This window comes from Sinohyriopsis cumingii, chromosome 17 (assembly GCF_028554795.1).
Source record: "Sinohyriopsis cumingii isolate HCF-2022 chromosome 17, ASM2855479v2, whole genome shotgun sequence".
In the NCBI taxonomy this organism is placed as follows: domain Eukaryota; kingdom Metazoa; phylum Mollusca; class Bivalvia; order Unionida; family Unionidae; genus Sinohyriopsis; species Sinohyriopsis cumingii.
The window spans coordinates 122281711-122305026 of record NC_142977.1 but is presented as its reverse complement, the minus strand read 5'-3'; the positions used below and the strand labels follow the sequence as shown (position 1 = coordinate 122305026).

General features: G+C 36.2%; 1 protein-coding gene across 2 annotated transcripts in view; it reads right to left on the bottom strand.

Annotated features, from left to right (window-relative positions):
* Positions 1–23316, bottom strand: part of LOC149779790 (brevican core protein-like) — a 68318-nt gene that overhangs the window by 24156 nt on the left and 20846 nt on the right. For both annotated transcript variants that reach the window (XM_089940661.1, XM_089940662.1), the window contains exons 5-6: positions 7477–7568; positions 5228–5318 (exon numbers count right to left, since the gene is read on the bottom strand). In XM_089940661.1, the coding sequence (XP_089796787.1) occupies positions 5228–5318; positions 7477–7568 (183 nt within the window). The remainder of the gene's footprint in view (positions 1–5227; positions 5319–7476; positions 7569–23316) is intronic.

The window sequence follows — 23316 nt, the reverse complement described above, 5'->3', positions numbered from 1 at the left end:
TTGAGCCCAACTTTGGTGTCGCAAAGAATTATTTGAGATCGTACTTGTCCCTGTACGAAGCCACGGGGCAGTTAGGAACCAACACCAGTCACGGTATTTCGTACGACGATTATGCAGGAGGCTATGCTTTGTGGGGTTTTGATTTCACTCCAGACCAAGGCAGCGACGAGGGACATTTCCACCCTATAAAATCAGGCCAGATTCGTGTGGAACTTCAGTTTGCAAATCCACCTCCAGATCACACAGTGAACGTCATCCTGTATGCAGAATTTGACAATACCATAGAAATCAACAGTTTGAGAGAAGTTATTCTAGATTACTAGAAGTCATGGAAGACTGTTATCCCTCTTTACCTAGTGGAGAAACTTTGGACATGAAATGTGAGGAGACTGTGGAAGAAGAAGAAGTGATCATAATGAAGTCGAGATGGCCAGAACAAGAAGCCCATTTAGTCTCCTGTTTTGCCAAACACTTGGTCGATAAAATGACGGAATTGATCAAGAAAAATTGCTATGGATGTCAAAACGATCATCCCAGTCAAATTCAACACGATAAATGCCTAATGTTAAGTCAAGAAGAAAAATTGGACGAGTATCTGGACGAAGCTTGGAGTCTCATCTCGAACAAAGACGTGTTGCACCAGTGGTATAAAGACTTGCGTGAACATTCTTGTCCACCATTAACCACTCAAGAGATCCATCGTATCGAAGCTCTCCTGAATCAGAGTGAGGAAACAGAACGAATAACCGTTTATTCGTCAGACATTTTCAAGCAAAAAGTCAGGATCGAATTGACGACTTATTATTACCTGTGAAGAAGAAAACACAAAACAATGGATACTTGGGAACTTTATTACCTTTTGAACCACAGTTCGTATACGGCTTCTTGGAATCCTGTCGTCTGTGCTAAAGATGAACTCCCTCATCGCAAACCTAAAGACCATCAAGCTTACGTGATCAACACGGACGACAGTCATCTCCCAGGAACCCACTGGGTAGCCGTCTACTTTCCTCAAGAAGGATGTGTGGAATATTTCGATTCGTACGGATTGCCCCCTTTGGAAGACGATATCATCGACTTTATGAGAAGAAATGCTCAAACCACCCGATTCAATAATGTGAAATTACAAGGCACAGATTCCTTGGTGTGTGGACAGTACTGTGTGTATTTTCTGCATCATCGCAGCCTGGGCTATTCCTTAGAACATTTAGTGACTCATTTCGATCCTCGTTCTTCTGCTAGAAACGATGTGAAAGTAGATCGATGGTTTTGTGACCATTATGCTTATCTTTTGTCTCAAGCTAGGAAACGTAGTGTCCATCAATGGCCTAATGATTTCCAACAGTGGAAATCACAATTTCATTCACAACGTTGTCAGCCCTGTTTAAAGTAGGTTGTAAAATGAGAAAAAAATGTTTGTGATTTGAAAAAAATTGTTTGATGTTATAGTGTTGGATTATTGTTAAAAATGTTAGAGTTGTTGTTTAGTGTTAAGTGATTTTTGAATAAAAAATGTTGTGTTTTGAAAAAATGCTTTTGTCTTTTGTTTAGCTATAAGAATGTTGGATTGATGCTCTTTCATTTCTTACTATCCCTCTCATGAACGTTGCGGCTCGAAAAACCGTGTGGGGGATGTTTTCCTTCACGTCCGCGCTTTGACTTTAAGAACCGGTTTGTTCCCAGTCTAACCATCCATTGTCGACTCATCCTCCTACGAAGATGTGCTCCAAACTAGCTAAGCTCAACGAAGCCTACGTGAATTTGTATAGGGTCAGACACAGTCTGATACCGAAGCCAGAAGAAATAGAGAATGTGAGAATGTTAAAAATCACTGAAGAACTGATAGAAGAGCTCTTCAGAGAAGAAATGAACAGGGAGAAAGAAGAATGGACAGAGAAGTACAGACTTCAGAGACAGCAGCAACAGCAGCAACAGCAGCAACAACAGCAGCAACCTGAAGCTGACAGAGGCTTTGTCGATTGCCGTATCGACACTAAAGAGTTCTTCTTCTCTTTCCGAAGAAGCAGACCTATCGCCAGAAAGTCTATCCTCAGAGGACATCGCATTCTTAGAAACTAAAAAAAGAATGCCATAGCAAACAAAAAAACAGCCCTTTTCAGGGCTACCCAATACTCTAGAAAAGAAATAACGATCCATTTGCCAATGTGTGTAGGTAGAGTAGTGTGAAAATAAACACTAACTCTTTTTTAAAAAAATGTCAGGGTATGTGTTTGTGTGTTTGTGTTTGTAAGTGGTTAAGTAAGTTGGTATGGATAGTAGATTAAAATGATGTTTGTTTTTTTGGCTGTTAGAGGTGTATATTTTGGGTTAGATTGGATTGCTTTGCGTATGTGGATAGTCTATTGAAGTGATTTATAAAAATTTTACAATAGTGATGGGTAGCATAAAAAAGTGAGTGAGTGTTTCTTTTAGGTCCGCGCGTTGTTTTGGGTCATGATCTAGGTAAGATGAATTTTATGTTTTTAGGGGGATGTTTTCCTTCACGTCCGCGCTTTCAGTATAAATTAAAAACTAATCGTCAGTTTGGCCCATCGTCGACCTGTTAACAGCAAGACAATGAATACAAGGATTGTGAAGCTGCTAGAACTCCAGATGCACCTGGAATATGCCAGGCGCATAGTAAACGAACTATCAGCGGAGGCTATCGTAGAAGAAGCAAGAATGAAGAAAGAAGAGGAGGAGGGAAGAGAGAGGGAAGAAGAGGAAAAGAGAAGAGAGGATGTCGTTCAATATTCCCGAGACAGAGGATTGGGGTGTTGAAGCGAATCATCCTCCCTCTGCGCTCCCCAGAAGAAAGGTGAAAGAAGACTGGGGAAGAAGATGCGTGTGTGGCGCCAGGCCAGGAAGGTGCAACCATTAGATAGGTGCATCAGGAGTTCAAAAAAACCAACAGCCCTTTTCAGGGCTACCCAATACTCTAGAAAAGAAATAACTATTAATTTGCCAATGTGTGTAGGTAGAGTAGTGTGTATATAAACACTAACTCTTTTTTAAAAAAATGTGAGGGTATGTGTTTGTGTGTTTGTGTTTGTAAGAGTAAAGGTATGTTTGTGAGAATAGTAGACTATGGGTTTCTTTATTGTTTCTTAGCAATTGTGGAGAGTATAGTTTGGGTTATATTATATGAAATGAAAAAGTAGGGGGATGTTTTCCTTCACGTCCGCGCGTTGTTTGGTCATGATCTAGGTAAGATCCATTTTATGTTTTTAGGGGGATGTTTTCCTTCACGTACGCGCTTTAAGTATAAGAACCCACAGTATTCGTCGTTCAAACCATTCTGCAAAGAATAAAAAGAAGATGGCGTCAAACCAAATGGACAAAATACAAACCTTGCAAGACGTTTTAGACAACTTAGGAATAATGGAACAGATGCTAATAAGACTCGTTGAAGACCATTATTCCTATAGTCCCCATCGTGTAAAGATGGAAATTAATAACTTAAGAAAAGCAAAGGACAAGATTAGTGGTGTCATGAAAGAGATAAAGGAGGAGAAGGAGGATGAAGAGGAAAGAATAAGAATACGCAAATGGAACGAAAAAATTGAAAAAGAAGAAGAAAATGAGAAGAGGAAGAAAGAAGAAGAGGAGGAAGAGAAGAAAGAAGAAGAGGAGGAGAAAAAAAGAAAGAAAAGAAGAGAAAGAGTGTTGGAGATAAAATAAGAAGTTGGTGGAGGAAAAGAAGAAATTAGAAGCAGAAGAAGAAAACCCAAAGGCCCTTTTCAGGGCCCCCATATTTCTCGAAAAGAGATAGCCTTTCCATTGCCTACCCCTTTTTTTATTTTATTTTATTTTATTTTTTTTTAAAAATCCCATGTTCAATTTCCCTTGACGCTATACAGTCCCACCCTGTTTAAATTCCTTTGACGCTATACAGTCCCAATTCCCATGTTCAATTCCTCTTGAGGCTATATCGTCCCACGATTTTTCTCTATGTTAAATTCCCATTGAGGCTATATGTTCCCACGATTTTTCTCTATGTTAAATTCCCATTGAGGCTATATGTTCCCACGATTTTTCTCCATGTTAAATTTCCATTGAGGCTATATGTTCCCAAGGGTGTTTTTAATGCTAATTCCCATTGAGCCTATAGTATCCCACTTCACTACTCCTATATCTTGTATTGGCTTTGGAATATTCAGTTGCCATCGTTATTTTCCCAATCTAAATTCCTATATCTTGTATTGGCTTTAGAATATTCAATTGCCTTCAATATTTTCCCGATCTAAATTCCTATATCTTGTATTGGCCTTAGAATATTCAATTGCCTTCGTTATTTTCCCAATCTAAATTCCTATATCTTGTATTGGCTTTAGAATATTCAATTGCCTTCAATATTTTCCCGATCTAAATTCCTATATCTTGTATTAGCTTTAGAATATTCAATTGCCTTCATTATTTTCCCAATCTAAATTCCTATATATTGTATTGGCATGAATATTCAATTACCTTCGTTATTTTCCCAATCTAAATTCCTTTATCTTTATCAGCCTTAGAAACTTTAATATGGTTTCGTCGTTCTGCAAATCTTTATTACTACATTCTATCTCCCTTATAAAATTAAGTGTGCCTGAACTGTTCTTACAAATCTAAATTAGTATATTTTATTCAACATTGGAAATTTTAACATGTCTTACATTTTTTAAATCTTAGTTACCACATCTTAATTTGATTTAGACAGGTTGTCTTGCATATCTAAATTACTGTATTTTGATCCACTTTACACATTTTATGATATCATTATTATTTTGAAATCTAAATTACTGCATTTAAATATGATCTACGAATTTTATTACATATCCGTTCGTTTTGCAATTTGATCCGAGTTAGAAAGTTTAATGTGTCTTCGTTATATTGGAAATCTTAGTTACTACATTTTAATCTGATTAAGAAAGTGTATGACACCTTAATCGTTTCAACAAATCTTAATTCAAGTTTTATCTGCTTTAGAAATAGTAATGTATCTTAATTGTTGTGCGTATCTTAATTGCTCTGTATCACCTGCTACACCGTACTCAACACTATGTATTATAAAAATTATAAACTCTGTATATGTACTGGAAGGCATTTTAGACTAATGACGCAGAAGCATTGTATGTAATTGCGTAGTTAGACGATTTGCCATTAGAAAAAGAGTACAGAGCGTGTATTATCATAAATACCACCACAATATCTTTGTTTTCTTCAACCTTTTAATTTTTATACTCACCTTCCAAGGTTTTGAGAGCTGTTTCCAGGAAGTATTGTTTTTCAGTTGTGTTAAGAACTGCAAGATGGCCATTACGTCGTCTACAGAATTCCTGGATTTTATAAATATAAAATTTAGTCTATTATTATCCCAGTATGCATGACCGATAAAAACATAACCCGAAATAATTTTTGTAATGTTTACATTTTTCGTTATTGGCCTTTTCCGAGCTTTGATTCTTTATGGACCTTTCGAATTGTATGATTACAGATTTTTTCTCATATAAAACATTTTCCGTCACGTCTATTTTCGTGAAAGTAAAGATGAGGCATATCCACTGTGCAAATATTGACTGATTCTGAAACTGTCATGCCATTTTCATTAGTTATTGAGAACAACCCTTCTGCGTGGCTCATTGCAAATACTGATGCAACTTTTAAAGCGCAAAACCTCAAGATGGGGTGTAAAAGATAGATTTACACTGAAATATTCAGTGTGACCTCTAAATAACATTTACATACACACATCATTGTTTACAGAAAAGTAGTTGATACACTGATGGGGCAATAACAGAGTCTTGTTTGTTAACTGCAAGTATTTTGCGCCTTGATACAAATGCGAACAGGTAATACAAAATGAGGCCACACTTATCCATTAAATTAATAAAGACAGACAAAAATAATGATATTTTTATGGATTCAATTTTAAAGAAATTGATATTCCCTTTAAACACCAAAATACGAATATGAATTATATTTTAAAATAAAAAATAACAGTTACTACAACGAACTTATCGACCAGAAATCGGACTAAGGAAGCGGTACTAAACCGATAAATTACCCCAAAACTGTATTGTAATGTTGTGTCTTTTGAAAGTTTGATAACGCATAATCATGAAATCGAGCGAATTTTTGCATAGCAACCTATATCCGCAAGATAATGCTACATTTTAGACACATAGTTGTATTTCTCGTGGCTCTTCAATTACGGTTTTCAACTAGCTGTTGCATCCATCTCAAGGGGCCAATCAGATCAAGGGACCAATCAGATGCGATTCAGGTTGCATCCATCCCAAGGGACCAATCAGATACAATTCTGATCATTCAGAGTAGTTATTTCGGTCAAGTGGTTCACGATCTTCTGGCAGTTTGAAAAAATGTCGCATCTGATTCATTCTCAAGTTTGATGGAACAGTTGATTTGAAGCCGATATGACAGAAATTTGAAATGGCGACACAAGAAAGCGTTGTATTGTTTCGTATGGATTCATGAATTTTCAAACAGATGTTGTCCTGATCGCCGAGATACCGCTTCATCCGACGGTAGCTCAGAAACCGCTAGACGTACTGATGTCTAAAATGAACACTCGTGTTGCGGACAGATCTGCCTGTTACAATTACTCGATTATGTCAACCCCTCAGGCCAAATAACATACATGTTGGTTGGGGATTGATTATACGGACTAAAATCGTCCTTGTAGCTAGGTCTTTCAAATGTCCTGTTTGCGAAACATTATCCGTAACTGCTGCACTTTTAAAGACATAAATTTGTTGCAGTCAATGTTTATCTTTATTACTGTGAACGCGTGTTGAAGTGGTGATTTAAGTGGGTGAGTTTTAGGACGGAATGGTCCATACTTATAGGAGATTAATAACTATTCTGGAATATCCGAAAGCTCGTTCGCTGGCCAAGTTCTTCCGAGATTTGAAGTGCTTGTCTCCACTCATTCCTATCAAAGTCTTACTTCGTAACAATATTCTTGTATATTGCGAACCAGAAAATATCTTCCCTTCTCTCTCTCTCTCTCTCTCTCTCTCTCTCTGCGCCTGCTAAGTCTTTAAAATTGATGTAATCGTGATGCTGCTTTTGCTATATCCTTTACAGTCTTTTGAAATTTACAGTTTTATATTTTAAGCGAAAGAACCCTTAAAGTGGCTAAAACTTTAGTCAAGTCCCACTGCGGATTATTTGCAGCAATAAAATAATTTAAAACCCTAATAAAAGTTCAAACTGACCATCCTTGTTCGTTTATATGGTCCTTTCCATCTAATCTTCCCAATATAAGTCTGATTGTCAGCAATGTGAATCATTCTTATTAAATATTCATACAAATGTTTCGCATTAGTATCTGGTTAGCTTATACCGCATAATATTATAGTGATGTTGTGTTCGCGAGACGTTGACAGCGGTAAATGCATGAAAAGGCGGTAAACTTTAGGGTCAACAGAGTGCCGACTGGTTGGTATATATTTGAACAGCGCGTGATATTACCTCTGCTTCTGCCCAAACAAGACGTTGCTCAAAGATCCGAAAACATCTTTTAGACTCGAACTGGCAGGCCGAATAATGTACCCACATCAAATCTGAAACAAAGTCATGACGTAACAGCATAACACGTTATACATATTGGCCTTAATAAAGGAATGATCCTACTATTCCGAAAACACATAAGGAAGGAAAAAAAAAAAAAAAAACGAAAACCTAATGTAAAACAAGAAATGAGCCAAAATTGTCATCATTACATTTTTTCCGCCCCACACCCACCTCAACACCCCCCCCCCCATTCATGTATCATGAACACTTTAAATAATGGAGTCAATTAAATGCAGTTTGCAGTATATTTATACATTGATGCAATAAAAATTTGTGTCAAATTTCCAGCCTTGCTCAGTCATTTTCAATGGACAGGACTAGTTGCTATAGTTACAGAAGCATAAAGATAATGAATTATAGATCTTTTGATAAAAAATCTTATCTTTGATTTACAACTTTCAATATTAAACTTAACAAGTAACTAAACACATCATTTTGATAGATATTTAAACGCCGTAGTTCGGCAGATAAAGAAAAACAAAACGTAAATCACGATTCGTTTAAAGTCAAATTTAGATAGGAAAATGTCTCGAAATCAAAACCGAGTAACACCCTCATATAACGTTATTTTGCAACATGTATTGTACCAAAACTATCTTATTTCCCTATTAAATGGTGTCATCTTGTTGGTAAGCTCACACTAGTGATAAGATAGTCCTTGTCAACTCAAGAACAAAAATAATGAGGAAAATGTGATAAATAAGGTAATAAACGGAAGATAAATAAGCTTTTTCAATAATAGCAATACAATACAAGACACTGATAATAATTGTTCGTTCAATTAAACCACTGTTGAGAGGATACGATCTATAAATTATATGGTTTTTTAATATTTATAAATTTAATATCATACCTGAAATTTGAATCTCTATATTAACACCTTTGTTTTCGTGTGTTATTATTAAGGCATTAAGTTAACATTGACAGGTGAGAAATCAGGTGTTAAGATTTCTGTTACTGTCATAATAAATGATTACTGGTTTAAACGTACTTGTTAGTGTATACATAACCACTTTATAATTCTATAATTCTACATAATCTCTATGACAATACATACTATGTTTAGGAGATTCTAAACAGAATAAGCGTAAATTCAATCATTATTTTTACGACAATTGCGATCAAAACAACAGAAAACCAAATGCAAACAATATAATATCAAATTTAGCTAGGATTATATACCATCTATATTGGATGTTACAGAATATGCTTAGGTTAATGCATGTTTCTAGTGCAACAGTATATAGTATTGTTATTCCAATATACAATTCAGTTGTTATATTTATAGAGAATACTACAACAAAGCTAATTTTAAACACAAAATTGATGTAGATATATTATCAAACTGTCTCCGTTAGAGACGCAAAACAAGGCAATTAAGATGATGCTATGCGATGCAATTTATTTGACACGGTGTAATTAACCTTTGTTGATTATATGCAAGTTTGTATAGCAAAATACACTGTGACTTCAAGAAAGGCATGTAGAGTGGCGCAGGATATGATTTATATAAAAAAAACTAATAGAAAAGAAATATAACAGATAGAAACAGATGAACATTCAGTATGATAAAGATAAACAAACACAGAGGCATAAGAACAACATTCGAAAAAGAAGGAAAAACATAGAAGAACAAACACAAAATGTATTAAAACAAGCAAAGATAAAACAAATAAGAGATCCGTGTCATTTTTGACTAGACAAAACACAAATGCTACTAAAGCAAGGAATAGCACCTATATTATATGGCTCAGTAAGTACGAATAACCTAAGAAGTGCAAAACAATTCGAATGAAGCCATTTCAAAATTAGAAGATAATGTTAAACAATAGCATCAAAATGGGATTTCCTGGTAGGTTTTACAGATAGCATGCAATAAACTATAGATATACTATCATGATCACATAACAAGGAAGCTACTATGGAAATATTATCATTATCTATACAAACAAAACGAATGAGAAAGCATTATAAATTGCATTTTTGTCGAGCTGTACTAAATATCTAGGAAATAAACTAGATTTTATTTCGTTAAATGGTAAAACAAACAATGTCTGTAAAACAGATTTGATTTTTTCGATACTCCACAAAATAACTAAATATTAATAAAGGAAATGAAGGAAAAAACAGTCATAAATGTGAGATCTGCGATGAAAAAAATTCCAAAATTAACTTGAGAAAAAATATCTAGTTGTGAGGAACAAAGAGCTTGGTCGGATATATTGGCGTTCAAACCTCTTCAGTTTCAATGATTCTTTTAAGAGAACGGAAAACTGGAGTTATATATATATATATATATATATATATATATATATATATATATATATATATATATATATATATATATATATATATATATATATATATAGTGTTTTTGCTTGTAGTACGCTACTGTACATTGCACTTGAACTATAAATACGTGTTGATAAGTTTTAAAGTCAGTCTTAATCATAAACCTGTTTATAAGTTTGAGGTAATTGCCCATTAGAAAAATGAGTATAGTGGGTTCTGTTACGACGTGAGGTATTGTTAAATATATCACGTGGGTGGTATAGCGACGTAGATCGAGTAGGGAATTATTGCGATGTAGAGCCGCTAGGATGTAGATGACAACGAAGAGGTAGACAATTAATTCGTTCCTATTTCCTATGTTCTTGTTTTAAAATTAATCTGCAGATGTATCAAATGTTGTCTTTAGAAAAAGTTTGAAAGAAAACGATTTGTTTGGATTATTTATTTGAATTACAAAGTACTAATTGTCTCTACACTAAAGCAAAATTTCGGGATTGTTATGAATTGATTCAGTAGAGGTTTGGACAATGCTATTCTGATACATTAAGATTGTTGGCACTTTGGCACATTCAAGGCTACTGCTACATTAGAACATTGAGGACCTAGAATTTGTTCTGAAACATCGATTTGGATTTGAGCAGAACCTTTCAGGATTATTTTTCGATTTCAATCATAATATTAAGAATTTCTTCTAAGACCATACATATAATATAATAAATAGTTGTCCCTATTGATTTAGGAACACTTCTTAAAATAAAAATCTTTATGAAAGACTGAATAGATACGAAGAAAGTACTTGAGAAAGGCTTATAAAGATATAGAAAATTCTCATTTAAAAGGAAACATGAAATGGTGTAGCATCAACTTTTATTTGATATAATTTAATCAAGGTATTACATACAGATGATGAATTTGAAAAAAAAAGAGTTAACAAAATCTCAAATGACTCCGACGAAATGATGGATAATGTAGTTGTATTGCTAGAAGCTGAGAGATCTAAGAATTAAACAAAACAAAAAGATTATTTAGAGCAGTCGGTTATACTTAATAACGTTAAAGCTATGAAACGTGCATGTCAACATGGTCACGTAGGCGAACGTACTCAAATTAAATAAGATATTCCATTTTGTTCTAAAATTTAATGTTCTGCACTTAAAATGTCACCAAAAAGGTCCCTCGAAAATTACTCGTCCCTGTGGAAGTTTGTAATGTTGGCCAGGTATTATTAGACTGGAGGAAAAACTGTAGATATCTAGTATATCATAACAAATAACAGTACAGTTAAAATATTTCCCAACACGCTCAAAGTTTATTGTGACGTTTTTCTCACTAAATTCAAGCGAGTTTCTAATGGGCGACACCTTTACGTTAACCTCGTCCATAAATGTCATGCCGGTTTCTAATGGGGGATACCTTTAAGATAACCTCCTCCATAAATGCCAAGCCGGTTTCTAATGGGGGATACCTTTAAGATAACCTCGTTCATAAAAGCCAAGCCGGTTTCTAATGGTCGATACTTTTACATTAGCCTCGTCCATTAATGTCAAGCCGGTTTCTAATGGGCGACACCTTTAAGTTAACTTCGTCCATATATGTCAAGCCGGTTTCTAATGGACGAAACCTTTAAGTTGACCTGATCCATAAATGTCAAGCCGGTTTCTAATCGGCCATATCTTTAAGTTAAACTCGTCCATAAATGTCCACGTACTGTTACAACCCTAGCTCTTAAAATGTGTAACTGAAAGGAAGTGAAACCAACAAAAGTTCAGTAAACAATTTATTTCCTTGGAAATGAAAGCGAAAATTCACAAAACACGTAGTTTTGTGAAATAAATCCCAAATTATCCTGAATGTTCTATCACAAGTCCGAAAGTATAGAATATTTAGAATGAATTCATTAGTGTTCAATGTCCTGTTGTTTGAATAGTCTTCAATATGCTGACGTACCAATAGTTTGGGATATCCGGATAAGTTAATGATGAATCTAAAATGGCTTTCAGTGAATTCACAAAAATTCAAAAATAATCCAGTCAATGAGCAGTTTAAGAATTCCAATGAATGATTTAAATAATTCCTCTGGAATTACATCTGAACACAGCTGCCAACTCTGATCATTGATTTCCACAGACTGATATGAAACATGAATGAATAATTATTTACCAACTCCCCTTTAGATACAGCTTTACTTGACCATCGTTGCAATTGAATTATCTGGAAAAAGCTTAACTCTAAACAAAACTGACGTTAAACTCAAATTCCAATAAATATCTTGCTTGTTTACCGTCTACAATCAAGCTGCCTTAAGTGTTTATGGGGTCGTGTATATAATGACCTTTCAAAGGTATATGGATGTATAAGGATCCAAATAAACTGAATAATCGCCATTTAAAGGGATGAGTAATCAAATTATGACAAATGATGCCCAGTACTGAGATAGTCGAAACTGAAATCATACATGACCTGTATAACGTGTATTATAAACCCTAGCACTATTTTCGCACATTCTGAATTGGTATTTTAACTCCTGATATAATAGATAAAAGAGATATAACTAACAGGTGATAAACATATTTTAGTATGCACATGTGGTAGAACTGTTGGATGCATCATGTCATAAACAGTTAATTTAAGTAAATCACAGCAGGATGGTAGCTAAACCTGCTGAGATAATGTTCATTAAACGTTGAAATGTACAAGAAGACTTTATGTTGATAAGGTCCAACTGGAGTCACGAAGTTTTTCGCTTCACAAAAGGTGAAAAATATTGACGTATTTTGCATATCCAGTTTTGCCCATGTAGTAATCTGTTTTGGTCACACTCTTCACCTTTGTATAGTCTGCGCACTAAGCATTATCTGGTTTAGGAACAAGTATACATGGTGAACTCCAGTTACTTTTGCTCGGTTGTACGAAATCATTTTCCAGCAAATACCGTAGTGGTTTCACAGGAGTAGAATCTATAACTTCATTGTCATGGTAAATTTTATGCGAATGTTTCTGATCCAGATTATTCATACTTTCTGAATCTCGAAGATTGGTTATATTGCAGTCACTACAGTCCGATTGCATTCCGTCGTTTAATACTCACTGTGTGGGACAGATACAACTAAATTGATTGGATGATTAACCTGGTTGGCTCTATCAACATAACCCTATCATATATTTATATTCAAAGTTATTTTTATTATTACTGTGTAAGGACCATGCTACTTAGCTTGATGAGGATTTTGTGGAATGGGCAAAAGAGTCAGAACTCTAAATCCAAGATGAAAACTCATTTCTTTCGCATTTTTGTCATATCTTAATTTCATTTTTGTCGGAGCAGATTGTAGATTAGTGACATTGAAAATTTGTATTTAAAATTAGAAACATAGTTGAGAAGATTAATTTCTTTATCCTTATTTGAAAGAAGTATCTCTTTTAACAATTTCAACGATCAACGGGTATAGTTCATCTACTTCAAATAATACAAATTGAACTACTTAGTTCCAATCTTTTTTCAGAGTGAAAACAATATGACTGAACAATATTGTCAAAGTTTGGTGAAATCCTTATAAAGCCCATGACTTTCGGAGTGGTAGGCAGAATAATTGATTTGTCTGATGTATAGTTTATGCATAACTTGCTGGGAAATTTCAGACGTAAAATTTGACCCTTGATCAGGTTGGACAGATTTGTGAAGGCCAAACTGTGTAAAATCATCTTTATCAAAGCTTATACTATTGTTTTCGTTTTTATATTCCTTAAAGGAATTACCTTTGAGAATTTTGTGGACGCACACATTATAGTCAACAATTATTGGTTGCCTGTCTTGGTCTTAGGTAAGGTACCAACACTGTGCTCCAGTACTCTGCTAGATGGTATTAAGATGCAGATATGCCTTAGGTATATTTTGACTCGGTTTTTATACCAATTGACAAGTGTGACAATATCTGCAGTAGTTACACAAATCCCTTTTAATTTTATTTGCTAATAATAGTGATTCAAGATCTTGTAACAAGTCTTATTGATCACTATATGGCCAACGAAAGAATTTCATGAGCCAAGCTAAAAATGCTTTCTCTAATGTCCTCTCTATATGACTTTGGAACTACAATTTCATAGTTCATAGTTCATCACCCACTCATCACCAGCATGTACCTCAGGACGTCTCCATTTTCACATAAGTATCCCAATTTTAATAACATAACAAGCACATTCACTTCTGTGGCTTCAGTTTCACTAATAGCCATCTGAAACAAACAGATCTTATGAACATTTTCCTGCTTGACGACAAGTGATTATTGTTTGTCTACCTGATTGGAATAAAGTGAATAAGTAATTAAAAGATGATCCATGTAATTAAAACCTCTTGATTGATTCAAATGAGGATCAAAAGCGACCTCATCAAAAGTCTAACCAATACATGTGTCAGCTAAAGGAATAATTTCCATATCAACATCTTTCTCAACAACTTTCTTTGCAATAGTTCTACTACCTGTACATGTTGGGTATAAAACAGGCCTTTTCTAATAGCGTCTACTTTCTGATCCAAACAAGGCATGTCAGTTACGAGTGGATTAATCACAACCTCCTTTCCGGCTAGATCATTGTCCGGTAATAAAAGAATACTCTCGATTGGTACAGACGACACATTTCCGACTGTCACCGGTCCTGAGACTAAGTCTGATGACAATTTACACAATGGAGAGAAACTGTAACACAGCCGCAATCTACTTCCTGAATAAAACACTTTCATAAGAAGAAGACCTCTCAGGAATAGACACAGTACCTGATAAAATAATTCAGATAAGCTCGTTTGTTCCTTCAAATTGTAATAGGGACAAGATTGGGAAATCACACATGAAGTACGGACGCTATTCTTGAAATCTTCAACCAATAAGAGTTGTCTGAGATTTTTTTAATCTTGATCAACTTTCTTGGCTACGTACCACCTATCAAAAAACTGCTGTTTGTCTCTTTCAAATTCGTCACGGTTGTGTCGAGTTTCTTTTTTTTATTGTTCCTTTTTTTATTGTTCCTGAACTTTTGTCGATAAGCCTCGGATACAAATGCATAACCCTTGTAGACACATACCAAAACCAGATCATAAATGAAAGGAAAGTGTAGACGTCACGAGTCCAATGCTCTCTTGGCTATTTCAAATTTTCAGCAATGTTTACTCCAAAAAAGGAAACTGTGTATCTACTTCTTTTCTTTAAAAGTGGGTACTTACCTAATTTTTTAGTAACATCAAAAACCTTGAAGTTGTGTCTAAAGTGGGGCATGTTTTTCACTTACCAGTTCAAATTCTTTTAACCTAAATTGATATTTAAATTCCGTTTTTTCCTTTTCTCTTTCTCTCGATACGTCTCTCTGTTCTTTTTCACATTGCATCTTTATTTGCAACAACCTATCCATTTACTTCTGTCTTTCGCTCTTCTCTCTCTCTCTCTCTCTCTCTCTCTCTCTCTCTCTCTCTCTCTCTCCTTCTGCAACCACAGTTGTATATGTTTATATGTCTCTCCTTCCTCTTTCTCCAATTGCATTTGTTTCTATCTCTCCTATCTCCAGTTATTTTACATTACGGCTATGTCGTCTTAAAATACGTAATAGAGAAGATTGAGTAACAACAAGCTCTGTAAAATTCAGCAATTATATTATTCCTCTCGAATACAAAGTTAAAATGTAAACAAAACCTATGTTAACAGAAAATGCAACTTAAATATACTGTTACACGCACACGGGTATTTACTTGACCGAGCGGTTGTCAAAGCCTGGCGCGATTCTCGATAGAAGTCATAAGTTTACCCCGACTTTCCAAAGACTTCCAAACAATCTCAGTTGTAAATTAGAAAGCCCGACATGTCCATTCTATACCTAAATTTTCCTCTAATTAATGCAAGACCACAGATAAACCAAACTGCCAACTATCTATCAACCGTACATCTGCGTGTTTTGGCTTCATTATGTTTCCGTACCACCAACCATTCACGCCTTAGAACATATATGAGTACTCCCTAACAATGGGAACTATTTTAACTCCGCCACCTAAGGCCAGTCAATGTATGCTTTCCAGGTACATTTCGCCGATATCACTGCACCATATTCGCCCACATGGCGACATAAACGGTGTCTGCGAAGTCCCTTTTTATTTATTCGCTTGCGTAATTTACCGGTTTAGTACCGTAAGTACTGTCCTTGCAGTCACGCTACCAATGTATACCACTAGATTTTAATATGTACTATTTTACGACAGGTACATTCATTCGGTTTTGGTCGGAATTCACTACTAGTGAACCAGGACATCATAGAAACACACTAACACTTCACTCCGTGACGTTTGCTCCTATTAATTAGCTCATTAGTTCGGGCCAGGAATATTTCCATGGCGCCGAATTCCAATAATCAAACAAGTAATCACGCAAATCTAAGAATTGCTTAAAACGGGGCGCTATAACCGAGTGTACATACTCTAAATTTACTACAATACATAACAAAAGTATTAACATAGTTGAATTACGTAGTATTAACAACGATGAATTACGTAATATTAATTAAGCTGAATTACATAAACGTTTCGCACAATGCTATAAACATACGTATTAGTTTTTCTTCACATTCTCTATAAATATTACATTTGAAATGAATTTGATTAAAGCAATAATGTGTTGTATAGCATTGAGAATATGCATTAACTTACGTATATAGTGCCAAAACGAATACACATGGCATGTAACTACAGCATGACTGGATTTCACGTTGGTTTTATTTAATTCCCTTTTGATTTGCTTGTGCATCTCATTTCAGACGTCTAGTACATTTACTTTTATTAAGTCCAAAACCATAGAAATATTGTGAATCTTTTCTGAAAAATTAGTTACAATTATAAAATTATTATTTAAAAGCCAAGATAGTTCTGATTTGGGAACAATATCTAATTTATTTATTTTCTTAAGAATACGAAACAAATTAAGAGGTAGTAATACAGAAAATAAGATTTAAACTATCGTGTTCATTGAATTCATCAATATTAACAGTGAACTTTTCTTGAGACTTTTCTTCTCAACTGTCCATTTTTTAAATAAACAATCTTTTATATATCTCTCATATCTGTCATTATTTGTCACTTTTTACTTACGTTGGTATTTCTGAATTACCTAAAGACTATTGTATCACTAGTTGTTTGCTTCTTGCGAAGATTCTACTATGGAATTGAAAACAAACTTTATTTAATATGATCAATTTCATATATAATTATCTCTGAAATACTATAAATATTGCAAGGAAGCATAGTAATATAGAAATGTGAAGTGCTGGAGTCACTCGATTTCGATTTCTTTTTCAAATTATTGTCTTGTTTAACTTGAATTCTACTTCAGTCAATTATATTTCAAATCTTTTAATTGTGTCATTTGTTTTGTGAAATTATCAAATTTGGAAGTCAGTGAACGCTAAGAAGAAAAGAGAAAAACAAATTGACCAATAACTAATATGTTGTAGGAAACAGGGAGAGAGACATATTGAGACAAAATTCGTTATACCTATATTATTAATGTCCTATTTATGTATATATATATATATATATATATATATATATATATATATATATATATATATATATATATATATATATATATATATATATATAAGTAGTTAATAGGGATACCCTAGGGACAATGGGACTTAGCATTAAAAAGACCCCTGGGACACTCTAGGGACAATGGAAATTTACCATGGAGAAAAATCGTGGGTCACTCTAGGGACAATGGGAATTTAACATAGAGTTTGGGACTGTCTAGGGACAAGGGAAATTTAACATGGGAATAGAGTTTGGGCTTGTCTAGGGACAAGGGAAATTGAATATGGGATTTCTTTTTTTTTTTAAAAAAACGTTTTTTTTAAATTTAAATTTAAATTTAAATTTAAAAAAGGGTAGGCAATTGAAAGGCTATCTCTTTTCGAGAAATATGGCTGGCCCTGAAAAGGGCCTTTGGGTTTCTTCTTCTTCTAACTCCTTAACTTCTTCCACCAAGTCCTCACTTTTTCCATTATTCCTTTCTTCTTCTTTTTCTCCTTTTCTGGCATCCAGTCTGGATGGCCCAAGGCTCTAAACTTTTCCTGGACTTTCATCCAATTCTGATTTAGCCTCTCAAAGTCTTCCTTTTTCTTTCTGTTTTCTTTTTCTTTTCTTTCTACAGTCCAAATGTCTTTTATTATCTTGACTTGTTCTCTCATCACTTTCCTCATCATCTCCTCTGCTTTCATCATTTGGTTTAAACCCCATTTCACATAGGACCACTCAGTCCACTCCAAAATATCTTTTAAAAAACACCTCACTTCAATAGCATAATCAAGGGCCTCTTTCAGTTTACCTACTTTCACATAGTCAAGTTTTATGAAGCCTCTTAACTTTTTAACTCCTCTTCAATCATGTCCACAATCAGATCCCTGGCAAGTTTTAGACTCGTCACTTGACTTTTGACAAAGTCCTTAGTAACTTTATGCATCCACTCCTTCTCTAGCCTTTCCACGACATAGGCTGCATCTGTCATCCAGTACCAACTATCCTTTAGCTCATTAAATAGTTCAATACTCATTTTCTTGGGTTCTTCCGTAGAATGGTTCTAATGACGAACGTGGTGGGTTCTTATAGTGAAAGCGCGGACGTGATGGAAAACATCCCCCTAAAAACATAAAATTGATCTTACCTACATCATGACCAAACAACGCGCGGACGTGAAGGAAAACATCCCCCTACTTTCTCATTTCTTATAATAAAACCCTAACTATACTCTTCACATATGCTAAGAAATAATAAAGAAACCCATAATCTACCATTCACACCAACTTACGTGAACAGTTACTAACACAAACACACAAACACATACACTCGCACTATAAATAAAGAGTTAGTGTTTATATTCACACTACTCTACCTACACACATTGGCAAATCGATCGTTATTTCTTTTCTAGAGTATTGGGTAGCCCTGAAAAGGGCTGTTTTTTGGAACTTCATGGACACCTGGTTAATGGTGACACCTTCCAGGCCTGGCGCCACATACACATCTTGTCTCCCAGGTACTTTTTACCTTTTGGGGGGAGAGAGCAGAGGCAGGATATGTGGCTTCAGAATCCCAATTTTCGGTTTCTGGGATTCTGAAATTTTTTCTTCTTCTCTCCTTTTCCTCCTCCTCTTCTTTGTATCTTCTCTCCTCCTCTTTGTATCTTCTTTCCTCTTCTTCTTTATATCTTCTCTCCTCCTCTTCTTTGTTTCTTCTTTCCTCCTCCTCTCTTATCCTTCCCTCCTCCACAATGGCTTCCGCGGCCAGTTCATTCAACAGGCGCCTGGCATATTCCAGATGCACATGAAGTTCCAACAGTTTAGACAGTCTCGTGTTCATTTTTGGTGTTGATCAATCAACAAGGGTAGCTGGACTGCCGAACGAGTTTCAATTTATACTGAAAGCGCGGACGTGATTTAAAACATCCCCCTAATAACATAAAATTGATCTTACCTAGATCATGACCAAAGAAACAACAACGCGCGGACCTAAAAGAAACACTCACTCACTTTTTTTATGCTACCCATCACTATTCTAAATTTTTTTTTATCACTTCAATAGACTATTTACATACGCAACGCAATCCAATCTAATCCCCAAATCTACACCTCTAACAGCCAAAAAAACAAACATCATTTTAATCTACTATCCATACCAACGTACGTGAGCACTTACAAACACACAAACACATACCCTCACATTTTTTAAAAAAGAGTTAGTGTTTATTTTCACACTACTCTACCTACACACATTGGCAAAAGGATAGCTATTTCTTTTATAGAGTATTGGGTAGCCCTGAAAAGGGCTGGTTTTTTTTGTTTGCTATGGCAATCTTTTTTTAGTTTCTAAGAATGCGATGTCCTCTGAGGATAGACTTTCTGGCGATAGGTCTCCTTCTTCGGAAAGAGAAGAAGAACTCTTTGGTGTCGATACGGCAATCGACAAAGCCTCTGTCAGGTTCAGGTTGCTGCTGCTGTTGCTGTTGTTGCTGCTGTTGCTGCTGTTGTTGCTGTCTCTGAAGTCTGTACTTCTCTGTCCATTCTTCTTCCTCCCTGTTCATTTCTTCTCTGAAGAGCTCTTCTATCAGGTCTTCAGTGATTTTTAACTTTCTCACATTCTCTATTTCTTCTGGCTTCGGTATCAGACTGTGTCTGACCCTATGCAAATTCACGTAGGCTTCGTTGAGCTTAGCTAGTTTGGAGCACATCTTCTTAGGAGGATGAGTCGACAATGGATGGTTAGACTGGAAACAACCCCGGTTCTTAAAGTCAAAGCGCGGACGTGAAGGAAAACATCCCCCACACGGTTTTCGAGTTCTAACGTTCAGTGAGTGTCATGAGAGGGATAGTAAGAAATGAAAGAGCATCAATCCAACATTCTTATAGCTAAACAAAAGACAAAGGCATTTTTTTTCAAAACACAACATTTTTTATTCAAAAATCACTTAACACTAAACAACAACTCTAACATTTTTAACAATAATCCAACAATATAACATCAAACAATTTTTTCTCAATTGACAATCTACTTTAAACAGGGCTGACAACGTTGTGAATGAAATTGTGATTTCCACTGTTGGAAATCATTAGGCCATTGATGGACACTACGTTTCCTAGCTTGAGACAAAAGATAAGGATAATGGTCACAAACCATCGATCTACTTTCACATCGTTTCTAGCAGAAGAACGAGGATCAAAATGAGTCACTAAATGTTCTAAGGAATAGCCCAGGCTGCGATGATGCAGAAAATACACACAGTACTGTCCACACACTAAGGAATCTGTGCCTTGTAATTTCACATTATTGAATCGGGTGGTTTGAGCATTTCTTCTCATAAAGTCGATGATATCGTCTTCCAAAGGGGTCAATCCGTACGAATCGAAATATTCCACACATCCTTCTTGAGGAAAGTAGACGGCTACCCAGTGGGTTCCTGGGAGATGACTGTCGTCCGTGTTGATCACGTAAGCTTGATGGTCTTTAGGTTTGCGATGAGGGAGTTCATCTTTAGCACAGACGACAGGATTCCAAGAAGCCGTATACGAACTGTGGTTCAAAAGGTAATAAAGTTCCCAGGTATCCATTGTTTTGTGTGTGCTTTTTTCTTCTTCTTCACAGGTAATAATAAGTCGTCAATTCGATCCTGACTTTTTGCTTGAAAATGTCTGACGAATAAACGGTTATTCGTTCTGTTTCCTCACTCTGATTCAGGAGAGCTTCGATACGATGGATCTCTTGAGTGGTTAATGGTGGACAAGAATGTTCACGCAAGTCTTTATACCACTGGTGCAACACGTCTTTGTTCGAGATGAGACTCCAAGCTTTGTCCAGATACTCGTCCAATTTTTCTTCTTGACTTAACATTAGGCATTTATCGTGTTGAATTTGACTGGGATGATCGTTTTGACATCCATAACAATTTTTCTTGATCAATTCCGTCATTTTATCGACCAAGTGTTTGGCAAAACAGGAAACTAAATGGGCTTCTTGTTCTGGCCATCTTGACTTCATCATGATCACTTCTTCTTCTTTCACAGTCACCCTACATTCCATGTCTAAAGTTTCTCCACTAGGTAAAGAGGGATAACAGTCTTCCATAGGTTCTAATAGTCTAGAATGACTTCTCTCAAACTGTTGATTTCTATGGTATTATCGAATTCTGCATACAGGATGACGTTCACCGTCTCTGTTAGATTTGTAGTAAACTGAATTTCCACACGAATCTGGCCAGATTTTATAGGGTGGAAATGTCCCTCGTCGCTGCCTTGGTCTGGAGTGAAATCGAAAGCCCACAAAGCATAGCCTCCTGCATAATCCTCGTACGTAATCCCGTGACTGGTGTTGGTTCCTAACTGTCCCGTGGCTTCGTACAGGGACAAGTACGATCTCATGTAATTGTTCTGGGCAAAGTTAGGCTCAAAGGGTCGGGTACACAAGGTCTTGCCGTCGCGACTGACTTCGATCTTGGACACGCTAGAGTGTCGAAACTCAAAAGGATTTTCGTTGTGAAGTCCATTGAAAGCTGAATTCCTGACGATACCAACGATCAAACGCTTGGGTAACTGCCCTTGGAACAGATGATCTTCGATCATGGATCGCTGTCCAACAGGAATGGTGAACGTTTTCACTTCTACGCGTCGTATCGGATACTTGGCGGTCGTTCTGCTCATCGTCTGACTGATGTCGTTACCTACTTTAGGTAACACTTCTACGCGACGCACGTAGAGCCTGGCTTCTTGAATGATGGTTTTGTAAGTGGCATCATTAGCCATCAAATGGAAAGCAGCACTACTGCGATTCAGTCTCAGGCGGATATCCACTCCGTTCAGCAAATACTTTTCTTGTAACCACATGTCCAAATGCACACGATCCATCAGTTCTAAACTTCGCCCTTGCAGAATTTTAGTTCTACGTGTGTTAAACCCCATATTGTGAGGATCGTCATCTGCTGTCAGTGATGTGTCGTTAAACGTGTTTGCACCGGCCGTGTCAGATTTCCATACCACGCAAGCATCCAGATGAGTGTTCTTGGCTTCTTTTCCGTACGTCAAGAGATTTTCCAGGTAGGCGCGATACGGGTAAGTATCCATGCTGCTGCTGACCAGTTTGTTATTCAAGTACAAGTCCACTTCGCTGAACAAGGAATGCATGAAATTGTTAACAGGAGCTACTCTATCATTGGCTCCAGGATTGCTGTTCTCCGTTTTGCTCACTTTGACTTTCAAATACAGGTAACTGCTATTCAGATCGATGTAATCTTCGGGCTGTCCTTTGATTTCAAACTCGATGGGAGCGGAATCGGCCAATGAGGAGACCGGGTGAAATTCCACCCACTGGGATTCTTGCATGGTCATCATGGTGGGGGGCATGGCAAACATATCCAGTTCCATCTTGGAACAAGCGCAAGACTCTCGGTGCATCATTTTTTTGTCGCTGTGTCTCAATAATCTAAAACGTCTAAGTCTCGAACGGTTCTTCTTTTCTTGGCCTTTCTAGCTTGAAGTCTGGTGAAAGGGTGTTTTCTTCGTCGTCGTCTCTTTCTGCCTTGTCCTTGCTGATTGCCTGACTCGGTAGCGTGCAGGGCATTTATAGGTGTGTCTCGTCGGCCTAAAATGTCTTTACCCGTTTGCAGCAAGACATTTTTGCCTGCCCTCATGAAGGCTTCTTTAGGGTTTTTTTGTCGATGATGAAATTTTGGAGAAATTCTTTGCCTTGCGTCAGTGCCGCATCTTTCAAGGCGTGCAATCCGCGTGTTACCATCGGTTTCAACACCGGGGCCACCGAACGAAAGGCCGATTTTAACATGTCTCCTAAACCGTGTCCTCGCTGTCAAGCAACCCCTCGGTACACTGGATACATGACTTACTTACGAATCGTGAGAGAACCGTTTTCGAAAATGG